Source organism: Nelumbo lutea, chromosome 6 (genome assembly GCF_056320005.1).
Source record: "Nelumbo lutea isolate HS-2025 chromosome 6, American lotus-T2T, whole genome shotgun sequence".
Classification (NCBI taxonomy): Eukaryota; Viridiplantae; Streptophyta; class Magnoliopsida; order Proteales; family Nelumbonaceae; genus Nelumbo; species Nelumbo lutea.
This window is the reverse complement of record NC_142689.1, coordinates 56,239,166-56,261,364: the sequence shown is the minus strand read 5'-3', so window position 1 is coordinate 56,261,364 and position 22,199 is coordinate 56,239,166. Positions and strand designations below refer to the sequence as shown.

The 22,199-nt window shown below is 38.6% G+C and overlaps 1 protein-coding gene across 4 annotated transcripts in view; it reads left to right on the top strand.

Annotated features, from left to right (window-relative positions):
- Positions 1 to 22,199, top strand: part of LOC148848980 (5'-3' exoribonuclease 3-like) — a 63,117-nt gene that overhangs the window by 39,867 nt on the left and 1,051 nt on the right. For 2 of the 4 annotated variants that reach the window (XM_088949736.1, XM_088949735.1), the window contains 8 exons: positions 19,230 to 19,358; positions 19,468 to 19,544; positions 19,633 to 19,673; positions 19,798 to 19,872; positions 19,972 to 20,129; positions 20,868 to 20,972; positions 21,080 to 21,155; positions 21,862 to 21,941. In XM_088949736.1, the coding sequence (XP_088805862.1) occupies positions 19,230 to 19,358; positions 19,468 to 19,544; positions 19,633 to 19,673; positions 19,798 to 19,872; positions 19,972 to 20,129; positions 20,868 to 20,972; positions 21,080 to 21,155; positions 21,862 to 21,941 (741 nt within the window). Of the gene's footprint in view, positions 1 to 19,229; positions 19,359 to 19,467; positions 19,545 to 19,632; positions 19,674 to 19,797; positions 19,873 to 19,971; positions 20,130 to 20,855; positions 20,973 to 21,079; positions 21,156 to 21,861; positions 21,942 to 22,199 lie in introns of all 4 variants that reach the window. The other 2 variants (XM_088949733.1, XM_088949732.1) reach the window with 1 other exon arrangement.

Genomic DNA, 22,199 nt, shown 5'->3' with positions numbered 1-22,199 from the left:
ACATTGAAGGCTCCTCCCAAACACTAAGGCCCATCCCAAAGACCCTTCTATCTTCCAACTCCTACAATTCATTCCTCTCCCTATATCTATTGGGGCCATAAACTTTAGTTAAAACCCACTCAAAGCCATCTTCAACTTGTCAGAATTTAACTAAAACTGTAAATTTGCCAACAAGTTCTTCAACTCCAAGCACAAAGTCATTGTTCCAAATTGTCACAGTGCCACCCGAGGCACCCCAAGATGGGAACATTGCCCAACTAATGCCCCTAACTCTCCAAATGATTTTAGCGTACTTTCTATCAAAATCTTCCAATTTTGATTCCTGAATTAAAACTACATATGGCTTTTCTCTCCCAAGCATCTCTTTAATGATGGCTCTTTTTCTAGCCCTCCCCAAACCTCTGCCAATCCAACTAACAATCTTCATAACACTGCCTAATTTCAAAAAACCCCTTAACTCTGAACCATCTATTTGTTTCCCTTGACACTTCCCCTTCCTTGCATTAAATTCCTTGTCCCAAATACATCTTTTCTCAATCTATCAAGTGTCAGCCTCACTCATGACTCATCTTCCTTTTCCTAACTTTGCCTTCTTCCTTACCTTTCTTTAGGAAAACTTCCAAACCATTGTGGTTATTCGGCTTGCACTTAGCTTAGAAGCAAAGTCAGCTACTAAATCTGTTGTCTTATCACCAACTTCCTCCTCTCTTGAAATATCAGAGATACCTCCTGAATTTCCTTGTGGGACCACTAACTTTTCCCCTTCTCTACTTTCCTCAGAATCTCTCCCATGTACTAATTCTTTCCTCTTGAGATCCTCCAACATACTTTCAATCAACTCCCAAAGTTTTCTCGTCTTTTCTTTATCTTCAGCCTTTTGGGTCCTAAATTCTCTATGCACCCCATCCCCATCATTCTTATCCTCAGCTTGTGGCATACTGGCTTCCCATGAACTCGGAGGACAAGGTTCAAGCACAGAAAAGACATTAGTGTCCAAAACTGAATTGACAACAATACTTGACTCATTTGAGGGGCAATGAGCAGTTGGAATAGGAACGCTTGGAGCCTCTCCAACAGTAAGCATTTGGATCTTGCCATTCATCCCAAATGGGGCTGCTGCTTGGGAGACAACTGAAGATGCATTTATCCTTTGACCACTTCCACTGATTTGTTGCTCATCCCTTCATAGATTCCCTATACATGGCCTCAAGCAAACCTCCACTACTTCCTTACGGATATCCTACTTTGTGTTAGAATTTGGTTATGGTTTTCCTTTGTTGAGGACTTGTGGTTTTGGTTATCCACACCACCATCTATCCTGAGTTCACACTTGCCGCGGTTCTAACAAGCACCTTGGCTTGGGACAATGACAGACCCAATCTTTCATCCAAAGTCCAAGGCCCCACACGATTCTTAAGTTATTTCTAGCATAAGAGTCGGAATGTCTCGACTTTCTGTGAGAACCAAGCTAGTTACTAACGCGATTCTCATCCTGGCAAGTTGTACCATTGCATCCTGCCAAGTTCTTTGAATCCTGACCACTACTTGGGCCCCACATTGAACTAGACTGTTCACCACTGCCTCCTCGTTTTGAAACAAATCACTTGGCATATTTCTTTTCCCCATGCTCTGCTCATTATGGCCCCCAGCTTCCGACTGTTCAGCTTCTTTGCCATGTCATCATCTCCTTCGTTCTCCCAAATCTCTCCCCAAAGTGATACATCATATTCTGTTGCTAACTAGACCCTGCTCCAGAGCCCACCATGGAAGACATTGATTGAATGAGGAACTTCTTCAAGTTTCAGCCCAGCCACATCGATCACCACTGCTTGGAGATCGGTTGTATCAGCCTCCACAAGCACTCCACCCAGCCTTGTAACAATTTTGTTAAGGGGTTCCACTTGCCATAGATTAAATATGAGACCAAGGAGTTTGATCTTATGAACTTCAACCTTCAGCTCTCAGCCATTGCACAACGGAGACCATTTTTCAATGAAACAAGTCTGTGATCGGTTTCAGCAGATGCAAGGTTTACCACTCTATTACCAGCATCAGAATGTTTCTCATTTTATCAAATGGAAGAATTTTCAGACCTGTTGATGTGCCAAGTTTGGCCGAGATGGCAGTCTGCATCAAACCTTCACCTCTCTACCAGCTTTTAGTAAATTTTTTTTTCTCCTAATCTCCCCTATCAGGTTCCAGAATCATTTTATGTGATTTAATCTAGTATATCACCTCAATGTTTTGGTTAGGCACTACAGGATAATTACTTGGATCAACCTTAGCTTCTTTTTCTGTCAAGTCCTCTTCCACATTATCAGAAGCTGGGTTAAATTGCAAGCACTATGTCTCTTTCACCTTACCTGATTTGGTCTTTTTCTTCAACAAGAAATTCTGCAACTTTTCTGAAACCAACTTCAACCTTTTATCCTGCTTACATTCAGGAAAACAGATGGATTGTTTCTTATTGTTAATGAAGAACTCTGAGATGGCAATGAGCCATCTTTCTGATTTTGCTTCAGCTCAACTTCGTATTTCCTTCTTGGCATCTCCAATACACACTTCCATCCCACATTCTTGATGGAATAAAGTGCTGCATTGGTGAAATCTCTAAGCCTGAGTAGCCTCATCCAAGAGGAACACAGTTGCTCTTTTTTCTTCTGTGATCTTTAATGATAGCTGTCCTCTACTTTTTCCTTCTTCCATGGCTAGCTTTTTTTGCTTCAGTCACCAGTTCTTCTTGTCATCTTGTTGCTGGAATGAAAGCTTCTTCTCTCCCCTCTCTTGCCATCTCTACCTTACTTTTTCCACCATATTCCCCCAGTAGAATAAAAAAATAGTGTTTCCTTTCTTGTCCTCCATTTCCTTAACATATTCCCAAGATTGATCCCTCTAGACCATTCTTACTACACACCACATTCTCCCCTCTTGTATAATGCGGATAAGAATTTATTTGTTGTAGAGGAAAGAGGTTGGGACAATACCTATCTTGCTAACATGAGCCCATTTTTTTGCCATGTACCTATTCGAGCTTGGCTCGGCTTAAACTAAGCTTCGAGCCGAGCTTGAACCCAATTTACAGGCTCGTTTGCTAATCGAGCTGAGCTTGAGCCTAATTAAGCTCAGCTCGTGAGACTTGCGAGCCTAATCGAGATTCTACATATATGTATACATACATATATAATATTTATATATACAATTTTTTTATTTTTATATATAACAATAATAACTAATTATTAATTTTTAAATATCAAATAAAAAATAATTTTTTATATATAATTTTTTACTTTTATAAGTCATTTGACTCATAGTCGAGCTTGAGCTTATAAGCTTTTGACTCAAGCTGAACTCGAGCTCATGTCTTTAGCTTGAACCGAGCTCAAGCCTCATACTGTCTTGGCGAACTGAGCTCGAATAGCTAGACATTCGGCTCAGCTCGGCTCGAATCCACCCCTACGGACCATCCATCAGGTGGGAGATCTATTGGGTTGGTCACATTTTCAATCACATTTTCCATATTATCAATATGCTCTACCTTGTTAATGCAGTAGTGGTGGTTTTCACAACTAATATTAGCTGTTCAAGTTTTAAAATTTCAATTGGCTCATTTTGCACACATGGCATTGTATTTTGGGCTGAATTTTTTCATTCTGGGTTGAGAGAGGAACTGGAGATTACTTTTGTGCTCCTAACTGATTGATCCAGTTAGCAACCTGCTCCCATTCCCATTGTAAATGCATATATAGTGGGAGTGGGTCTGCTAGCTGGGTTGTTTTGTGAGCTTTACTAAATGGTCCAGGATATCTTCCATGTGGATATTTTGGGCACCACATGTCCATCCTGTTGCCTTTAATCATCAGACGCAAAGCACTTGCCACATGTTCCTATAAGCCCTCCTTTCCCTGCAAGATTTCTATTAAAGAATTAAAACTTTGAAGGCTAACATTTCTTGGGGGACCACAAATACAACGTGGGATATAAGGCTAATGCTGACTAGGGGATTGAACACTTAGCCAGTTTAGAGGGTTCTGTACTGAATGCTGGGTTTGGGTCACAGTTTAAAATGTCCCTAATTTCCTTAATATTTTCACGACATATTCTCATTTCCATGTGTGGTGACACGAAATTTCACTGAGATTGCATATTCCCCCAATGAACACTACCAACACTATGTGGAGTACAAGAGATAGTTTACAGGAGATGGTATTATAACATAAGTTGGTGATAATATTGCAGATATGTGGAGTAACAATGTTATTGCCCGCCTAACTTACATTATTACCACTTTGAGCTAGTTCAATATTCATGTCAAGCATGAAGTTAAATATTAGTTTTTGTTTGTGTAATAGATTATTTGGTTGATGTATTACAACCATTTACATTTTCTATGAGTTCAAGTTTTGCTTCAAACTCATTTTATCACGAATCCCTGAATCTTAAAGTTTAAAGGGTGTGCCTATGCTTCTTTTATCATTTCATAAAATATTATTCTATATTTTGCAAATTTTACAATGTTTCCACCATGTCTATAATTTTTACAATATTTCCACAATATTTTTGACATGTCTGACATGTTTCTTATATTTGGAGGAGTGACATTTCCACCGACACTGATATTTTAAACCTTGGTTTGGATCTGTCATATGTCCCATGTTTTAAGAATCAAGAACTACCATTGAATATGTTCTATTTGGAGCAATGGTTGTACCAGTGATCCTTATAACCAGATGACTTTTGACCATCTCAGTTGGACATTGTTTGTAGAGATCCTTTAACTCAAAAACTTTTTTCCCACTATTCCAGTTTAATATATCAAAACAAAATGGACATAATCTTCTGAGTCGTTATCTTTGTCCCGGCTGATCTTAACAGGCAGGATACATCCAATGGTGGATTCCAATGCTTGAAGTGTAGGATAGGTCCAGTTATAGGGTCCTAAACCCATGTATGTTTATGTCCTCAGACCTGAGTTTTAGCTTTTATATATAGGGACTGCGTTTGTTAGAATCTTACACATGTCAGATCAGTTGTGAGCTCACACATGGAAAAATTTTGTCCAAAAGAGCTCATGTGTTCAAAATAACTCCTTTTTATATGTAATGACTATATTAAAAAAATTAAGACTGTTAAATGGCTAATTTTAGTTGTTCAAAATCGAAACCACACCCCTATGGCTAATATAGGACTGTTGGATTGAATATGTGCCCTTCCCAATGGGTCTCGTATCTGATGAATTGTATGAATCAGATACAGGGTCCATCCATGTGACAGAAGTAGGTGAACTAATGTAGGGAATCTACCTATTGGCCCAATTATGAGAGTCTGGATCTACTAGTAACAAACAATGCTAGTCTGCCTGGCACTTAACAGTTTTTTGCCACATCCTCAACACATGAGAGCTGAAAAAAGAAGAAACAATGTGCACAAGTACATTTTTTTTAATCAATTGCACAAGTGCATTTTGTCATGTGTTGATGGTAGGTGGTAACTGGTAAGAAAGGTATGCGCCTATCATTGTTTTGTTACTAGCAGATCCAAACTCTGATTAGGCAACCTTATTGTGGTTGTATAAAATAAAGCTTATCAATCAAAAATTTGCATGACTCTGCCAGTGTGACTTGTCCTACACCACTGATCCCAAGCTCAAATAAAGGAGGGTTGCTTCATGTTGGCAGCCGACATTAAAACCTTTGCCAAACTCTTGTGGTAATGGAGTGTGTGCTTAGGATGAGTGGAAAAAAAACTAGAAAGAATAGGGCCAGAAATGAGGAAATTTGAAGGAACCTAAGAGTAGCTCCACTAGGTGATAAAATGAGAGAAAGTAAATTCAAGGTTTGGTCATGTGCATAGAAGACTGCCTACAGTACTTGTATGAGAGTGCAATCCATTACAAGTTGAATGGGCTATAAGGGCTATAAGGGCTAGGGGCAGGACAAAATGGACATGGGTCAAAGTAGCAAGAAATGATTTAAGCACTCATAATTTAATGATGAAAATAAAATTAAATAGAACAGAATGGAGAGATAGGATTGATGTAGCCAGCTCCATATAGTTGGGATAAGGCTTAGATGATGATGTTCAAAAGTTTGCACTTAAGCACATAATAGGGAGGCTTTGGTTAAGGACAACAAGCTTTGATGGAATTATATCCATCTTTGTTCATGGATGCATAGAATAAGGAGGCTTTGGTTAAGGACTGCTACATGATATCCAATGAAGATGTCATCTGCAATCCAATACTAAGAAGGAATTTGAATGATTGTGAAGTGGGCGAAATGGTGCAAATGCTTGAGGATATTCAGCATTACTGCTGTTAGTTGGGGCAACTTGACTGTAGGTGGTTGAGTTGGGAGAATAGTGGTTGTTCTTTGTAAGTCCTACAAAAAACTGAACCATTGTACTGTACGTCCTGTTTCCTTCTAGCAGAATCTGGCAATCCGAAGTGGAGAGTTTGAAAGAACAGAAAAAGCAACTAGGGGAGCAAATTAGTAATCCAAATTGAGGACTTTTAGGAACTTTTCCTAAACAAAAACAGGTATAAAATGAAATGATAGTCCAGGAAGACTGAAGTCTGGGCAGGCCTGTAGCTTTAGAGAGTGAGCAACTGAACTCTTTGAGCAGTCAAAAGTGCAGACAATGGAGTGGCTTTTCCCACCAGTTTCATCCCTCCTAAGGAAGCTGGCCCAAACTTCTGGATGTGGAAGAAAGGAGAAGTGAGAGAATTTGGGAACTTATAAATGCATTGTTTGAAGATTTAAAAAGGAAGGAAAGGAAACAACAGTTGTAGATTTGGGTCTAGAATTCAGAGGGGAGGTGTTAGTCAAAGAAAGGAAGGGAGATGTTGAATCTTTAGCAGGCTCTGGGGAGAAACTAGGCTGTAATTTGAAAGATCCGAATGGTTTGAAAGTATTTATCAGGAATGCTAAAGGAACTAAGAAGACTAAGAATAGAAAATTCAGTGAAGTCGAGAGGCTAAGATTGGATGTGGAGGAGGACAAGGAGTTCAGTGAGAGGGGAGATCGAAGGAAAGGGAGTAATAAAACTCTCTAGGTTTTGTGAGTTTTATAATCTGCTTTAATGAAGATCTTAAGCTAGAATGTCAGAGGATTGGGTAGTGCCAGGAAAAGAGCACTAATAAGTGAAGTCATCAGGAAAGGACCAGATTTAGTGATGTTGCAAGAAACCAAATTAGCAGAATTTGATACCATGTGGGCCAGAAGCTTGTGGAGGTCCAGAGATCTGAGTTGGGCTATGGCCCCATCGTGGGGGTCCTCAGGAGGAATTGTTATACTCTGGAGGACTGAGGTTGTGGAAGTTGTAGAGGAACTGATAGAAAGATTCACTGTTTCAGTTATGTTTCGACAGATGGAGGATGGCTTGTCTGGGTTTTGACGAATTTGTATGGACCGAACGGGTATAGGGAGAGATGAAATGTTGGAAGAATTGAGTGATATAAGAGGATTGTGGGAGGGGCCTTGGTGCGTTGCATAGTTTTCAAGGCGCCAAGGCGAGGCTAGGAGACCAAGGGGTGCCCAGGCGCCTAGGCCTCGCCTAGGCAATGAAATCAGAAAATAGTAAGTCTACGTGTTTCTACCCTTAATGAGTTAGTTACTTGGTTTTATACATTAACCTACAAACCTCTAAACTAAATTTTCTACTTATGATTCTTGTAGTCGTGCTTAAAGCATGCAACATAGAATATTAGAAATAGAAATTCGGACGTAAAAGAACTGAAGAGAGTGTAGCCCCTGTGTTTGACCAAGAAAAGAAAAAGAACTTAAGGAGAAAACAGGGAGGCAGATCCCTGTTTTAGACCAAAAAAAGAAAAAGAAAAAGAAAAAGGGGCTCCACTGCTGTTTTAGACCAAGAAAAACTATGGAATCACTAAATCAAAGAAGAAAATGAAAAGAAGGGGGCAGAGCCCCTGTTTCAGATCACCAGTGAATAGGAAAAAATGATGAAAGAGAAATGAAGAAGAAAAAGGGGTGGAACCCCTGTTTCAGAATACAATCGATGAGGGCAAAAGTGCAGGTAAAAAAGGTGAAAAGTTTGCAGGAAAATGAAGAAGAAACGGAGGGGGTGGAGCCCCTGTTTGATTCCAAAAAAAAAATCATGCAAAAAACGTATGGAAAAGACAAAAAACAGGAAGAACCAACAAGAAGGATGAAAAAAAGGCTGAAAACAAAGAGGGTAGGAGGAAGAGTGGGCGGACTGAAAACTGAGAAGAAGATGATTCATTTGACTACCTGGCATATTTGAAGTTGTTTAGACTTCTAGTTGGTTATGCAGCATTGCAGCAACAGTTGGAGTTGGACTGTGTGTGAAACATACCTGACCGGACAGCTTCCCTCTTCTATTCAGTTCTGCCATGAAAATAAAACCCTAAAAAGACAGCACTCTTCTTCTAATAAAAGGAGTGATAATGTGTGATAGGTTCTATTGTAATAACAAAAACTAACCATTGTAATAACAAAAACTAACCAATAAAAACTATTTACAGCAAAAGAAAAGTAAAACAATATACAAATATTAAAAGATCAATGTATTAAGGGATGTATTAATGTGTCTTGCATCTAGTCTAGGCGGTGCCTTGGAGTGCTGGCCTAGTCGCCTAAGCGTGCACCCAACTGACTAGGTGTGCGCCTTATACAAACTTTGCATGGCGTCTGGGCGTAGTGGAGTTTGAAAACCGCCTAGTCACCTAGGCGTCGCCTTGACAACTATGGTGCACTAGAGGAGATAACTACCAATCCAGGACAGAGGATCAACTCCAGCATGAGAAAGTTTAACCAGTTCATCAACTGTTTTGAATGGAAAGAATTCCCCCTCTTACATCATAGCTTCACCAAGTCTGATATGCAACCAAACCTAGTTCGCTTGTAACTAAATAGATTCCTTTTTACCGTAGCTTGGGAGGTTCACTGGGTGGGCTGACTTCAAAAACTATACCCTGGTTTAGGACCAACACCCTTCAGGTTTGAGAATATGTGATTGTCCCATCCTGGCTTTCTACAAAAAGTCAAGGAGTGGTGGGCAGAAAGTAGATCCTCGTCCAATTGGAAGGGGATGATCTTTTATAGGAAATTGAAGCTCTTAAAAGCTAGAATAAAGGAGTGGAACTTAGTGGAGTTTGGGAAGTTGGAGGAAAAAAGCAGGAAGTGTTTGATTGAATTGAGAGTTTGGATTTGAAGGAGGCCCCAAGACATTGTGGAGGAACGAGGTAGAGAGCAAAGATGGGAGCTAAAAAAACATTGGGAAGATATCTTGTGTATGGAGGAGGTTAGGTGGAAGCAAACATCTAGGCATAAGTTGATTAAATAGGGTGACAAGAATACAAAATTTTTTCACGCTTAGGTATTTGGCAAAAGAAAGAACTAAATCTCTAAATTGGAGATTGAGGGTGAGACCATTATTGATCAAAGAGAAATAGACATGGTCGTTGTGGAGCATTTCAAGTCTACCTCTTTAGAGAACCTCAAGTGGGTAGTAGGTGGATTTGCCGATTCTAAGTGATAACTCTAAAGCCTGGCTAGAAAGAGAGTTCGATGTGGAGGAAATAAAGAATGCAATATTCAATGGATAGATCAAAAGCCCTAATCCCAGGCGGTTTTACTATGGCATTCTATTAGGATTGTTGGGAGTTTCTTAATAGAGGTTTTCAATGAGTTCTTTGATAGGGGATTGATTAATCAAGGAAGAGTGTTGCTTTCATTGCTCTAGTTCCCAAGATGAATGGAGCATCCCACCCTAAGGATTTTAGACCTATAAGCCTGATTGAAAGCGGTGCTCCCTCCCTTAATATCCCCTAATCAAGGGGCTTTTGTGTAGGAAAAACAAATCACATGCCAAATCTTGATTGCTAATGAATGTGTTGAGGATGTGAAAAAATCTGGTAAGAAGGGATTGGTTTGTAAACTAGACTTAGAGAGAGCCTATGACTCGATGAACTGGTTCTTCTTGATGGAGGTTATAAGCCATTATGGGTTTGGGGAGAGGTGATGCAAGTGGATATGGGGTTGTATTCAGCCTTGTCAATAGAGCTGATGTGGATATATTTTCAAATATCTTTAGAGACTTCACCTATTGTTTTATCCTTGTCGTAATTACTTCAATTATTACCCCTCTAGACCTTTCCTTATCAACAAATGTTCTTTGATTTCTTTTCTCTCAAATTGTCCAGCATACAACAGCCCTTGTACATCTCTAGAAAGCCTTCCCCCTCTTCTTTGTACAACTACCATTAGTAGGACCAAAGAGGCTTTGAACATCTGGTGGATGAATCCATTTGCAGCCAAACAAAGATGGAAACCATTCCCAAATCGAAGAAACAAAAGGACAGGAAATTAATAAGTGAGCATGGCACTCACCATCAACTTTACAAAGAACACATCAGTTAGGAGATAAGCACCAAAAAGGCTTCTTTCTTTGAAGGAGGTCACTAGTGTTAATCCTTCCCAAGAAGGCTTCCCAACAGAAAGCCACAATTCTAGGTGGAATCGGTTTACTCCGTACTTCTTTAACTAGAAAGGTTTGCCCAACACTATTGGTAGGCTCTATTAAAGCTTTGAAGAAGGAAGCATGGGAAAATCTACTACAAGATGAAGGGATCCAAATACGTGAATCCAACTTTGAAGGGTCCAAGAAAACCCCTTATAAGATATGAGGAAGGGACAAAAGGCTGTTCAGATCCGAATCTCTGGTTCCCCTTCTGGAACCCAAATCCCACTTAACCCCAAGGCCCTCAACAAGAGATGAAAGGAAGGTGGAAACTGGTTAATTTTTGTAATTAGACAAGGCAAAGAGAGAGGGAAAGCAGGCTTTCAAGGGTAAATCTCCAACCCACAAGTGGTCCCAGAATTTTACTAAGTTCCCAAAGCAAAGATTATGCTTGATAAAAAGGAAGGTAGAATAGCATGTATCGACTTCCAAGGAGAAGCATTGGTAGCTCGAGCCAACACTCCCGCATCCCATCCTTCAGTTGTCAACCCATGAATACTCAAAATCACCTTGGCCCATAATCTATCCTTCTCTATTGGTAGCCTCCACAACCACTTCCCTAATAGAGCTGTATTTCATTTTTGAAGATTGCCAATTCCTAAGCCTCCAAAATTCGTGCCTTTAGTTAGTTAGTGTTGTCACTATTCAATACTTCTAAACGGTATGGTGGTGGATTTCTTTGAAGTAGGGCGTAGAACTAAGCAGTATGATCCCTTATCCTCTTATTCACCCTAGTTGCAGATGTCTTGAGTAGAATAGTCCTAAAGGCAGATTCAAATTTTCTTGTGAGAGATTGGGGAGTGGAAATGAATAGAGTGCTTCTGACTCACATGCAATTTGCAGATGACACTATCCTCTTTTGTGAATGTGATAATTTGGCCTAGATTAGAAACCTAAAGTTGACTCTAATTTAAAAGTAAACTATGAGAAGAGTTGTATTGTAGGGATCAACTTGGAGGATAGGGATTTAGAACTTTGTGCTGTAATTTAGGGGTGTAATGTGTCTTAGTGGCCTATAAAGAACCTAGGACTTCCTCTAGTGGCTAACCGAAAGGACCACGGTTTTGGGCTCCAATGATAGAGTTCTCTAAAAAGCTTGCATGTTGGAGAAAGGGTATTGATAGAGTTCTCTAAAAAGCTTCATCTAGTGGCTTCCCTCAATTATTTGAACAACCAAATTCTAACAATAGGAACTATTGAAAATTAAAGATAGAAAAAGAAAGAACAGAAATAAAAACAAAGGCAATCAACGGCTGAACCTGCAACGATTTAATTGAAAGCGCTAAAACTATTGGTCCACCTAACCATCCCAATGAACATCAATTTATTAAATTAACCAAGATGATTTATTATTTTCATAAGCTGAAGTCTTTCATAATTTATCTGATATTCCCTCCCAGGATATATCAGACCTACTATCAAGTAACCCTTCGATCCCTCGATTAGAGTTCTCGAGATAGAAAGTGCATTAAGTTCTATGAAAAACCAATGTCATCAGATGAATCATGTATATATATTCCTATATACCATTCAATTCACACTATGAATTATTTAGCCTTTTTTATGATTTCCCCTTCCGGTGTCATCAGATGAATTATTTGGTTTATTCATATAAACCAAATCAACTAGGAGGTGGTCAAGCTCCTAATTGCATTATGCATAATAACTCATAGACAATATGAAAATAAAAACTTGGCTGAATTAAATAAAAATCAATCCGTGGTCGTGGTTAGGCTTTCCATAGCCCTAGCTACAAATAGATTAGTCCATGATAAAGGAAATTAAACAAACAAGGTATAAGAAATAACTCATGATGTCGCCTCTTGAGGTTGAGATCGATGAACTTCTCCTTGCCGCCGCCTTCCTCCATTTCTCCTCCTGTGTTACCGACTGCCTTCTTGAAGGCTGAAGCTCTCTTGGAGGATTTCTCCTTGATTGCTCCAGAGATTGATTGATGCCTTGGTGCTAGTCCGCCCACCCTTTATATAGCTTTAGGAGGGGTTGTTTCCAACTCCTTGGAGTTCTTCCTCAAAAATAGAAAGTCCTAATTCCTAATGATTAGTTTAGATCTAATCCTATCCTATCTCTTATCTAGTAATCTCAATCTTCCTTTATCTTAGAATTACAATAGAAAGTTGAATATGATAGGAATCCTTATTCTTGCATTCGTATTGGGCTTGTTTAACGAATTGGGCCACTACAAGGCTTCTCCGCGAACTGGGCTTCTCTACGAATTTGCTTAGACTTTGGGCCCGATTTTGACCTCGATGCAGTCTGAATCTGTCAAAACTCAAAACATGAAAGCTGTAGAGTTCTTCCTTATCTTTCCATTGCATCTTGAATCATCTCAATCAGAGTCTGGATGTGAGAGTTATGCCCAGATTACTAAGCGGCGCCGAAACTATGCAAAATTACCCGATTAGCCTTGTTTTTCACCCGACATCTTCTTTCATGCCCTGAATCGAAATACAAGAATAATGAGTCCAAATAAGTACTAATTAAGTATAAAAAACTGAATATTTAGGGATAAAAATATGCTAATTTTTATTCTTATCAAATCCCCCCATACTTAAACCTTGCTCATCCTCGGTTAAGACAAAATTAAAGCAAAAATAAAACAAGAACAAACAACTATCCTACCGATTTTTAAACTCAACTCTCTTTCATCTTTCTCCACAAATATTCTAGGTTAACTATTGAAAACCGTCAAATCAACACAACCAAGTCATACTCGACTCATTCATCCGTCAATCCAATTTTTGCTACTGCAAACCAGGTAGTAAATTAGGGAAAGCCTTTCTTTTTATTTTCTCTCTTTTTTTCCCCTTTTTTTCTCTTTTTATCGGGAGTGAGTGCATTTTATGCTCCGTCTCACTTTTGGATCACTTGGCCAATAGGTGCATTTTATGCTCCGTCCTACTGTTGAATTTGTTGGCTAGTAGGTGCATTTTATGCTCCATCCTACTATTGAATTACTTGGTTAGTAGGTGCATTTTGTGCTCCATCCTACCAATTGTAGCAATGGTAAAGTAACTACCCCATTTACTTAAACCTGAATTTAGGACTAGCTTAACTAGAAATGGCTTCAGATAAGTCATGTACTCCTTGGTCGTACCTCATTACTAGGTTCACAAAAATTTACCTAGAACATTGTTTCAATTGATTTCAAAACAATTGAGGTTTTGATTTTTTTTTTGTCTTCAATGTAAGGTAAAAAGAAAATGTGGAAATGACTTAACTATAAATGCAAAAAAACAAGAAAAAAATAACAAACTTCCCTGTGTTTAATCATAAACCGGATCCTCCAGGTCTTGTAGTTGCAACTTCCGATGTTTTCCCTTCTCATCCATTATGGGTGGGTTTAAATCTGGAATAGGGGCCTGCACAATAGATGGGAGGAGTTTTGTGACCCCTAGTGCGTGTCATAAACTAATTAATCTGAACACATCAAGAATTTGACACATTAAATAAAGAGTAAAATCCAAATTAACCAAGGTTAACAAGTTCTAATATTATTTTAGGATTAAATCCCCAGCAATGGCGCTAAAAACTTGATAGCTATAATTATATAACCCTAGCAAGTGCACTAGTTATCAAGTAGTATAAAGATATCGTTCCCACGAGGATTTAACAAAATAATTATTAGAGCTATAGCTTCCCTCAATTATTTGAACAACCGAATTCTAACAATAGGAACTATTGAAAATTAAAGATAGAAAAAGAATGAACAAAAATAAAAACAAAGGCAATCAACGATTGAACTTGCAACGATTTAATTGAAAGCGCTAGGACTATTGGTCCACCTAACCATCCCAATTTATCTGATATTCCCTCCCAGGATATATCAGACCTACTTCTATCAAGTAACCCTTCGATCCCTCGATTAGAGTTCTCAAGATAGAAAGTGCATTAAGTTCTATGAAAAACCTTTGTTCAGATGAATCATGTATATATATTCCTATATACCATTCAACTCACACTATGAATTATTTAGTCTTTTATATGAATTCCCCTTCCGGTTCATTCACATAAACCAAATCAACTAGGAGGTGGCCAAGCTCCTAATTGCATTACGCATGATAACTCATAGACAATATGAAAATAAAAACTTGGCTGAATAAAATAAAATTCAATCCATGGTCGTGGTTAGGCTTTCCACGGCCCTAGCTACAAATAGATTAGTTCATGATAAAGGAAGTTACACAAACAAGGTATAAGAAAGAACTCATGATGTCGCCCTTTGAGGTTGAGATCGATGAACTTCTTCTCCTTGCTAATGCCTTCCTCCTTTTCTCCTCCTGCGTTGCCGACTGCCTTCTTGAAGGCTGGAGCTCTCTTGGAGGATTTCTCTTTGATAGCTCCGGAGATTGATTGATGCTTTGGTGTTAGTCCACCCCCCCTTTATATAGCTTTAGGAGGAGGGGCTGTTTCCAACTCCTTGGAATTCTTCCTCAAAAATAGAAAGTCCTAATTCCTAATGATTAGTTTAGATCTAATCCTATCCTATCTCTTATTTAGTAATCTCAATCTTCCTTTATCTTAGAATTACAACAGAAAATTGAATCTGATAGGAATCTTTATTCTTGCATTCGTATTGGGCTTCTTTAACGAATTGGACCGTTGCAAGGCTTTTTTGCGAATTGGGCTTTAGTTGTGAATTGGGCTTTTCTGCGAATTTGCTTAGACTTTGGGCCCGATTTTGACCTTGATGCAGTCCGAATCTGTCAAAACTCAAAACATGAAAGTTGTAGAGTTCTTCCTTATCTTTCCAATGCATCTTGAATCATCTCAATCAGAGTCCGGATGTGAGAGTTATGCCCAGATTACTAAGCGGTGCCGAAATTGTGCAAAATTACCCGATTAGCCTTGTTTTTCTCCTGACGCCTTCTTTCATGCCCTGAATCGAAATACAAGAATAATGAGTTCAATTAAGTACTAATTAAGTATAAAAGACTGAATATTTAGGGATAAAAATATGATAATTTTTATTCTTATCAGGTATACCTATTTAGGAGGCTGAATTACTTTGATTTGTGGAGGCTCCATAACTTGATGTATCTTATTAGTATAGTCTCTGTTGTATATTACTTATACATCTTATTCTACTTTTCTCTTTCAGCCCTATATGGGCAATCTTGTAATTGTACATATATTTTAATATATAAGAGACTCTTTGAGGTGGTGGTCATTCATTCTTGACACCTCTAAGATTATCCTTGTTCTTTTCTCTATTCATCCAAGAGTATTGACAAAGAGTGTTGACATGATCAAATCCACTCTAGCTAACCTCCTTGTGTACTACTTGTTTGTGTTTAAAAGCCCCTGAGGGGGTGTGATAAGAGAGCCCAGATTTCCCACTCACTTTTCCTACCCACTCTCTACCCGCCGTGAATTGGAGCCACACATCTCTTAATTCATAATAGAGATGTGTGGCAGCAATTCATGGCGAGTAGAGAGTGGGTTGGAAAAGTGAGTAGGAAATCCTGAGTGTCGATAAGATGCATTGAGAAATTAATGAGAGTTTATTTTGCGGGTGCCTTGTGAAGAAAGGAGAGATCATAGCTTTTGCTGGGAGGTAGTTTGTAGAAGCAAGGAGTTTGGGGGAAGTGGTGGTGAGTATACTCTATACATGGACTCTTGGACAATGGTTGGGGTACTGGATCATTGCGAAGGGCTACCGGAGCTTCTCCGTGGAAAGCAATACACACCATCCTTCCCTTCTTTTTACCCCTTATAAGGTATGATCTGAACTCCGGTAATCACATTAAATTTTGGGACCTGACTTGGTGTGGGAACTTACCCCTTGAAGAACCGTTTCCACTCTTTGTTTGCCTTATCTTGCCTTAAGAATGAGCTTGCTCAAGCTTCTTGGTTCCTTCAAACTCCACAAACGGCTTTGATTGGGACCTTGGCTTTAGAAGGGGCTTAAGGGATTTTGAACTTGAGCGTCATTTCTTTGTTCAACCTCCTAGAAGAAGCTTCTTTTTTGACCTTTCCAAACTGGATGGTAGATTTTGGATCCTCACCCCTTAAGGGTCTTTTTCTTGTGCTTCTTTCTTCAAATCCCTTACCCAACTTTCTCCCAACTCCTTGTTACCTTTTCCTGTTAGGGAGGTTTGGTGCAAGGCCATCCCACCAAGGGTTCTGGCTTTCTGTTGGGAAATTATACATGGGAGAACAAATACTTTTGACTGGCTCCAACGAAAAAGGAAAAAGTGATGCTTATCTCCTCATTGGTGCACTCTACGCCAGGCTAAAGTTGAGAGCTGCTTTCATTTATTTATTACCTGCCCATTTCTTGTAGAAATTTGGGAATGGTTTTCTTCTTTGTTTGGATGCAGGTGAGCTCCATCGGTAGATGTTAAAGGGATCTTAGCTTCATCGGCCTTTCCTGGGCCAACAAAATAACAAAAAAGGGAAAACTCATGTGGAAGTGTGGCAGGGGTGCAACATGTTGGACAGTATGGGAAGAGAGGAATGCTAGGATCTTTAAAGACAAGGAAAAAAGGAAGGTTTATTGCAAGTTATTCTGATCAGAGTGGCTTATTGGCTAAAATCTGTGGAAGCATTCTCAGTTGTGTCCATTCTTTAGAAATTGGAAGGGGTAGCAGATTCTTCTTCTCAGAACCAAGCGATCAGCCCTGTTTGGTCTCCAACAGAAAGGGGTTTCATTAAACTAAATTTTGATGGAAGTAGCTTTTAGGCAATCCTGGGCTGTCTGTAATTGGAGGGGTCTTTAGGGATGAGGAAGGTAAGGTTATTGCTTTATTCTCAGGCCTAGCTGGGGAGAGAGACTCTTTTAAGGGCAAAAGTAATGGCTATGATGGAAGGGGTACAAAGGGCAGGATATATGAACTTGTGGAAGTTAATTATGGAAGGGGACTCCATACTGGTTGTGAACTGGCTGTGGATAGAGGATGCTGGGATGTGGAGATACAAGAATAAACGAATAAATTGTGATGGATTACTAGGAATATGGATCTAAAGAAGATACATCGGGTGAAAAGAACTGCAAATTCTATGGCTGATTCACTGGCCAAACAAGGGGTAGGGAGAAATCAGTTGCATGGTTTTTAAAAACGAACCGGTGACCGAACCGGTCAGGGGTCCGGTTACCGGTTCAAACAGTCCGATCATTCGATCCGAATGGCCGATCTGTTCTGACAAAAAAAATAAAAAAATTGGAAAATGGTCAAAACCGTTCGAACGGTTAATTGGCCAGTTCAGCGGTTTGCTGACCAAAATCAACGGTTTTGGGGGAAAATGGAACCAGTCAGGTGACCGGTTCCCGGTTTTTCCGGTCTGGTCCGGTTTTGAAAACAACGATCAGTTCTGGGCACAGTTATAATTGTAATTTCACTGTACTTGGAGGGAGAGATAAGAGAGCTTATCTCTCAGTATTCTGTGTTCTCTTTTTCTTTTAATTTATTAAAAGTTACAGTTATTTATAAAAAAAATCTGGCAGTCTGCTGCTAACTTAGTTCCTTTTTTTTTGTCTGGACAGTAGCTTTGGAAAAGTGTCTGACCTGTGATAAGTTGCTAATCAGGGAAATGCTTGTAGATCATGTGGTCTGTGTATGTTATTCCTTGGTGTTGGAGGTTGTGAATCTGTTTGGCAAGTCTTTCAAAGTAGATCTTTTGACAGCCCAGCAGACTAACAAGTGTACTGAGCTTTTGGGTGCTCATCTTCCAGTTTGTCCTTAGAAATGGTTTAGAAGGTTGTTTGGTAAGTTTTTTGGTCTACATGGCTGTTGGAAGCAGTTTCAGCTATTTCGGTCTTTCTGGGTGCTCATCTTCCAGTCTTTCCCTCTTTTAATTGCCAAACAAAGACCAGATTTTGGTCTTTGAAGCTTTGAAAGTCCTGAAAGACCCCATGGAAAGACTTGCCAAACACTATTATTTTTTCACTGTCCATTAACAACCAAAACATGGAGTACGGAGCATAGTCCACGACAAGTTTGGGTTGGTGGGATGTTTTCCTCTATCCATCCAGTTGTTTCTGAGAAGCTGGCATATTGGGGGTCTTGAGTAAAAGGGGGTAGAATTGTGTGGGGGGTGACTTCCCATGGTTGTTATTTGGTGCATGTGGGGTGAAATGCTCAGATTTTTGAGAACAACAGCTGCAATGATCAAGTGATATTGGGAAGAATCAAGGGAAATCTATGCTCCTGGCTGTCAGTGCGAAAGGAATTCGGAGATTTGGATTACAATAGTTTTTTCTTCTCTCTTTTTTCGCTAGGGATATATTGTTTTCTTGTTCATGTTTTCATGACTACAAGAGTTTGGCAAAAGTTTTGATGCTGGCTGCTAACCTGACACTACCTTCCTCCTTTATCTAGGCTTGGGACCAGCAGTGCAAGACAAGCTCACACTAGGAGAGTTTATGGTTGGGATAAGTCTTAGGTTATGATGCTGATGATAATGATATTGTTTTCTTGTTAATTGCTTGCTAACATAAATACTGTAGTCATAAAACAACATAGCTGTTCATGGTTTTCAGGTTTTATCCTTATCAATATGCACCATTTGACTGGGTGGGGCATGGTGGGTAGTAAGATTGATCTTTGTGTCATATCTAGATTCTTTTTAATGTTTTATCTCTTCGTTGGTTTTCAGGTTTTATCCTTATCATTATGCACCATTTGACTGGGTGGGGCATGGTGGGTAATAAGATTGATCTTTGTGTCATATCTAGATTCTCTTTAATGTTTTATCTCTTCATTGGTTTTCAGGTTTTATCCTTATCATTATGCACCATTTGCTTCTGATCTCAAGGGTCTTGGTCAGTTGGAGATAAGGTTCACATTAGGTGTCCCCTTCAAACCATTTAATCAGCTGATGGGGGTTTTTCCAGCTGCAAGGTTGAATAACATCCTTTCAATTTTAATAAGTTTTATATTTTTGGTGAGTACTTGATTTATTTTATTTCTTTCTTTTGATGACTTTCTGATTGTTCTGATCTTGCTGTAGTTCCCATGCACTTCCCGAGCAGTATAGGAAATTGATGACAGACCCAAATTCACCTATTATTGATTTTTATCCCATCGGTATGCTTTGTTTATTTATCAACGTATATTCAACTTAAGATGTGCTACATGCAAATTTTAACATTTTTTAACTGATTATGTTGGTTAGATTTCGAAGTGGACATGAATGGAAAGCGATACTCTTGGCAGGTTGGACATTCTCTCCCCAATTATATTATTTGTTTCTGTATTATAGATATGAAGGCTTGCAATAACAAATGTTTACCCAAGTGAACTCCTAGACATTTTTACCAGTACTTTATATGTTTTGCAGGGTATTGCCAAATTGCCTTTTATTGATGAAAATCGGCTTCTTGCTGAGATCAAAAAAGTTGAACATACTTTGACGGTATGGTACTTAAGTTGAGAAACCTCTTATTTTCCAATTTGTGCAATAAAAAAATATATAGTTTCAAATGGACTGACATGTGCATGCTTGCTTCTGTAGGAAGAGGAAGTGCGGAGAAACAGTATGCTGCATGACATGCTTTTTGTTACTTCATCTCATCCTCTCTCTCCATACATATTTTCTCTTGATGATCGCTGTAGACAATTGTCAGATGAAGAGCGTTTTGAAATTAAAGAAAAACTTGATCCCAGAGCTAGGTTGATAATTTAAAGCTATTCCTGATATATGAATTAACTCTTTCTTATGTTGGCTGTAGGTGACCAATTATTCTTTTTAGTTGTTTTTGTTGTTGTCATTGTCATGCCTTCCTCAAAACCTGTTTCAATGACAGACAAAGTTATGAATTTGCAAAGCTATGGTGCCTTCGACCTGTATCAATGATATATCTGCGATTTTATTATGGGAATTTCTTTTAGTCAAATGGTTTCATGAGAATGTCCACTATTTAGCTCTTGAATAACAAAAAGGACCTGTAGACTGTAGTACCCAATAATTATCAGGTATTTGCACAAAAATCCCTGTTTTTGCATTTTGTCCATTTTTGGTTTTAGGCAGGCTGACTGTAGCAAGATTGTTTATTTTATTTGGTTGATTTATACAAGCTAAAATCAACTTCGCTTTGTTACTTAAAAGTTAAACCTGTAACTTGGTTGGTGTGGGTTGGCCAATTCAGTTGGGATGACAGAGTATCCCCACCAGTAGTGAGTGTCATTGACCTTGATTCAAGTCCAGTTAACCTGTGTGAATGGAAAGATTGCCAGTCCTGACTGTTCAACTGGCTTTTGCAAGTTCGTAGTTCTCACTGTTAGTCTTACTCTAGCATTGGTCCTTGTTATCATTGTTCATACATCATTAGATTTTCAATGTTTTTTTTTTGTTTGTTTTAAGACATATATTTGGATTATATTCTGATTTTATGTTAGGGCTACACGCAGTGGTGGGATGAATGGGTATATATCACTTTGTCGTGGAGATCCTTGTCCTCCTATTTTCCGTTCTCCTGTTACTGGAATGGAAGATATTATGAATAATCAAGTCATGTAAGTGTTTTTTGAACTCATGATAGTCATCTAGATAACGAAAATTCAAATATATTAGTGATTGCCTTCTCTTTATTCGTTTTCTTTTTCCTTTTTATGCTTTTCAGATGTGCTATATACAGCCTTCCAGATGCACATGAGCATATTACACGACCATTGCCTGGGGTTATATTCCCAAAAAAGGTATATGTTTCCTGTGGATCTCCTCTCCCTTGATAAGAAAGTACCTTTTTTTTTTTCTTTCTAGTTGCTCTATTGTTTGCTTACCTCAAGATTTAGGATAACTACCACTTCAGATTCAGATCTGTATGGGCATTTGGTCTTTGCATTTGCTGATTTTAGTACTGTTGGTAGGCACCGGATTTAAATTATTTCTTTTGTTGGAGTTTGTTAGTGCAAAGATAGTAAATACATCAAAAACTTTTTTTTTTTTTAATTTACTTAAAATTCATTTTGATCTACTCTCATTATAGATGATAAACCTTACCCTGGTGAATTCAATGACTCCTACGGATTATATTGATAAAGCAAGAAGAAATATCTGAACTATTGAAATTGATTTAGTTTTTAGAGAGTTGGGTGTAGATGATTGGAACAGCCTTTCCATGGTCAATCTGAAGTGGGATGCCTGAACCAATAATGTGCTATTTTTACATACAAGTCATTTCATTTTTTCTTGTGTGTAACCTAGTATCTTCTTTGTACGTTCAACTGTTGGCTTTATCTGATCCATCTGTTGTCCATTAGATCAATAATCTCGTAAAAGCCAAGGAATTATGCATTTTTCAAGAATAATTTTTATGTATATAGTATACTATGGCTGTGTGCATGAATCCAGTAGCTTCATAGATTTTACAATTTGAATGTGCACCTTCTCTTCTTGTTGCAGACTGTTTCTATAGGAGATGTCAAACCAGCTCCTGTTTTGTGGCATGAAGATAATGGAAGGAGGCCATGGGAAAATGACAGGTAATACACTTGAAATTTTGTACTAGAAATAAAAATTTAAACACAATATAAACTCTCAGGCTGTGCAGGGATATTATATGGAATTTCTGTTTTATGCGAGTATAAAAAGAATTTGTGATCTTTCTTCTTTTTCTTTTATGTAATGGTTTTAACCTTTAATTTACTACCTTTGTTATAAATAAACAACTAAATTGCAGTAATTGCCAAATATTTTCAAGTTAGGGAAAACATTTGCTATTTGAGAATGAGGGAGAACCG